Here is a 669-nt window from a genome sequence, read left to right as displayed (position 1 = left end):
GAGCCCCTCACCGTAGCCTTGGAAGAGCCAGTCGAAGGTGGCCTGCTCGCCTCGCCCGCTGAATTCCTCAGCCTGGTCCACCAGCGCCTCCTTCACGGCCTCATGTCCACACAGCACCACGATGCGTCGCGTTCCCAGGTGGACCGTGAACACGGGGCCATAGCGCTCGCTGATCTGACCCAAGTGGGAGTGTTTGGAGAGCGCAGCGCCCCTGGGAACCGGCCCTGTGCCCAGACCTCCTGCACTGCATGCATTTCCCCCAGGCTCTGACCCTCAAAGGGCTGGACATCCCGGGAACTGCTCTTTCCTGCCTAGGACCCTGCTGCCCCATCTGCAAAACTCCACGTTCCTAAGACCCCCATCCAACCTTGCCTGCCCCCTGCCACAGCGTCCCAGCTCAGTCAGGCAGGCGCCCAGGCCCCCCCCCCCCCCCCCCCCCCCCCCCCCCCCCCCCCCCGGCACCTTCATGAGAGAGTTGTACATCTGCTGTGTGTTCAGCTGCAGGTAGTTCCCCATGAGGGGCAGCGGGGTGGGTCCCGGAGGGAGCTTCCCCCAGGGCTTCCTCTGCCTCCAGGCAGACATCAAGACCATCACTGTGAGGCAGGTGAGCAAAGCCACCAGAAGGAGCCCTGAGGCCAGCATGTTGGCACTGGGTGTGGTGGTTAGATG

The 669-nt window shown here is 65.0% G+C and overlaps 1 protein-coding gene across 1 annotated transcript; it reads right to left on the bottom strand.

Moving 5' to 3' along the window:
- Positions 1 to 11: 11 nt before the first annotated feature.
- Positions 12 to 648, bottom strand: LOC115285093 (cytochrome P450 2A13-like; the record flags this gene model as incomplete). Its single annotated transcript, XM_029931478.1, has 2 exons — positions 463 to 648; positions 12 to 174 (listed from the first exon to the last, which is right to left on the bottom strand). Coding segments are annotated over exons 1-2 (343 nt in total), but the record flags the coding sequence as incomplete, so codon positions are not given.
- Between the last annotated feature and the right edge of the window lie 21 nt (positions 649 to 669).

Source organism: Suricata suricatta, unplaced genomic scaffold, assembly GCF_006229205.1.
Source record: "Suricata suricatta isolate VVHF042 unplaced genomic scaffold, meerkat_22Aug2017_6uvM2_HiC HiC_scaffold_39888, whole genome shotgun sequence".
NCBI lineage: Eukaryota > Metazoa > Chordata > Mammalia > Carnivora > Herpestidae > Suricata > Suricata suricatta.
Note: the sequence above shows the minus strand (reverse complement) of the source record. Positions and strands in the feature narration are given on the sequence as shown.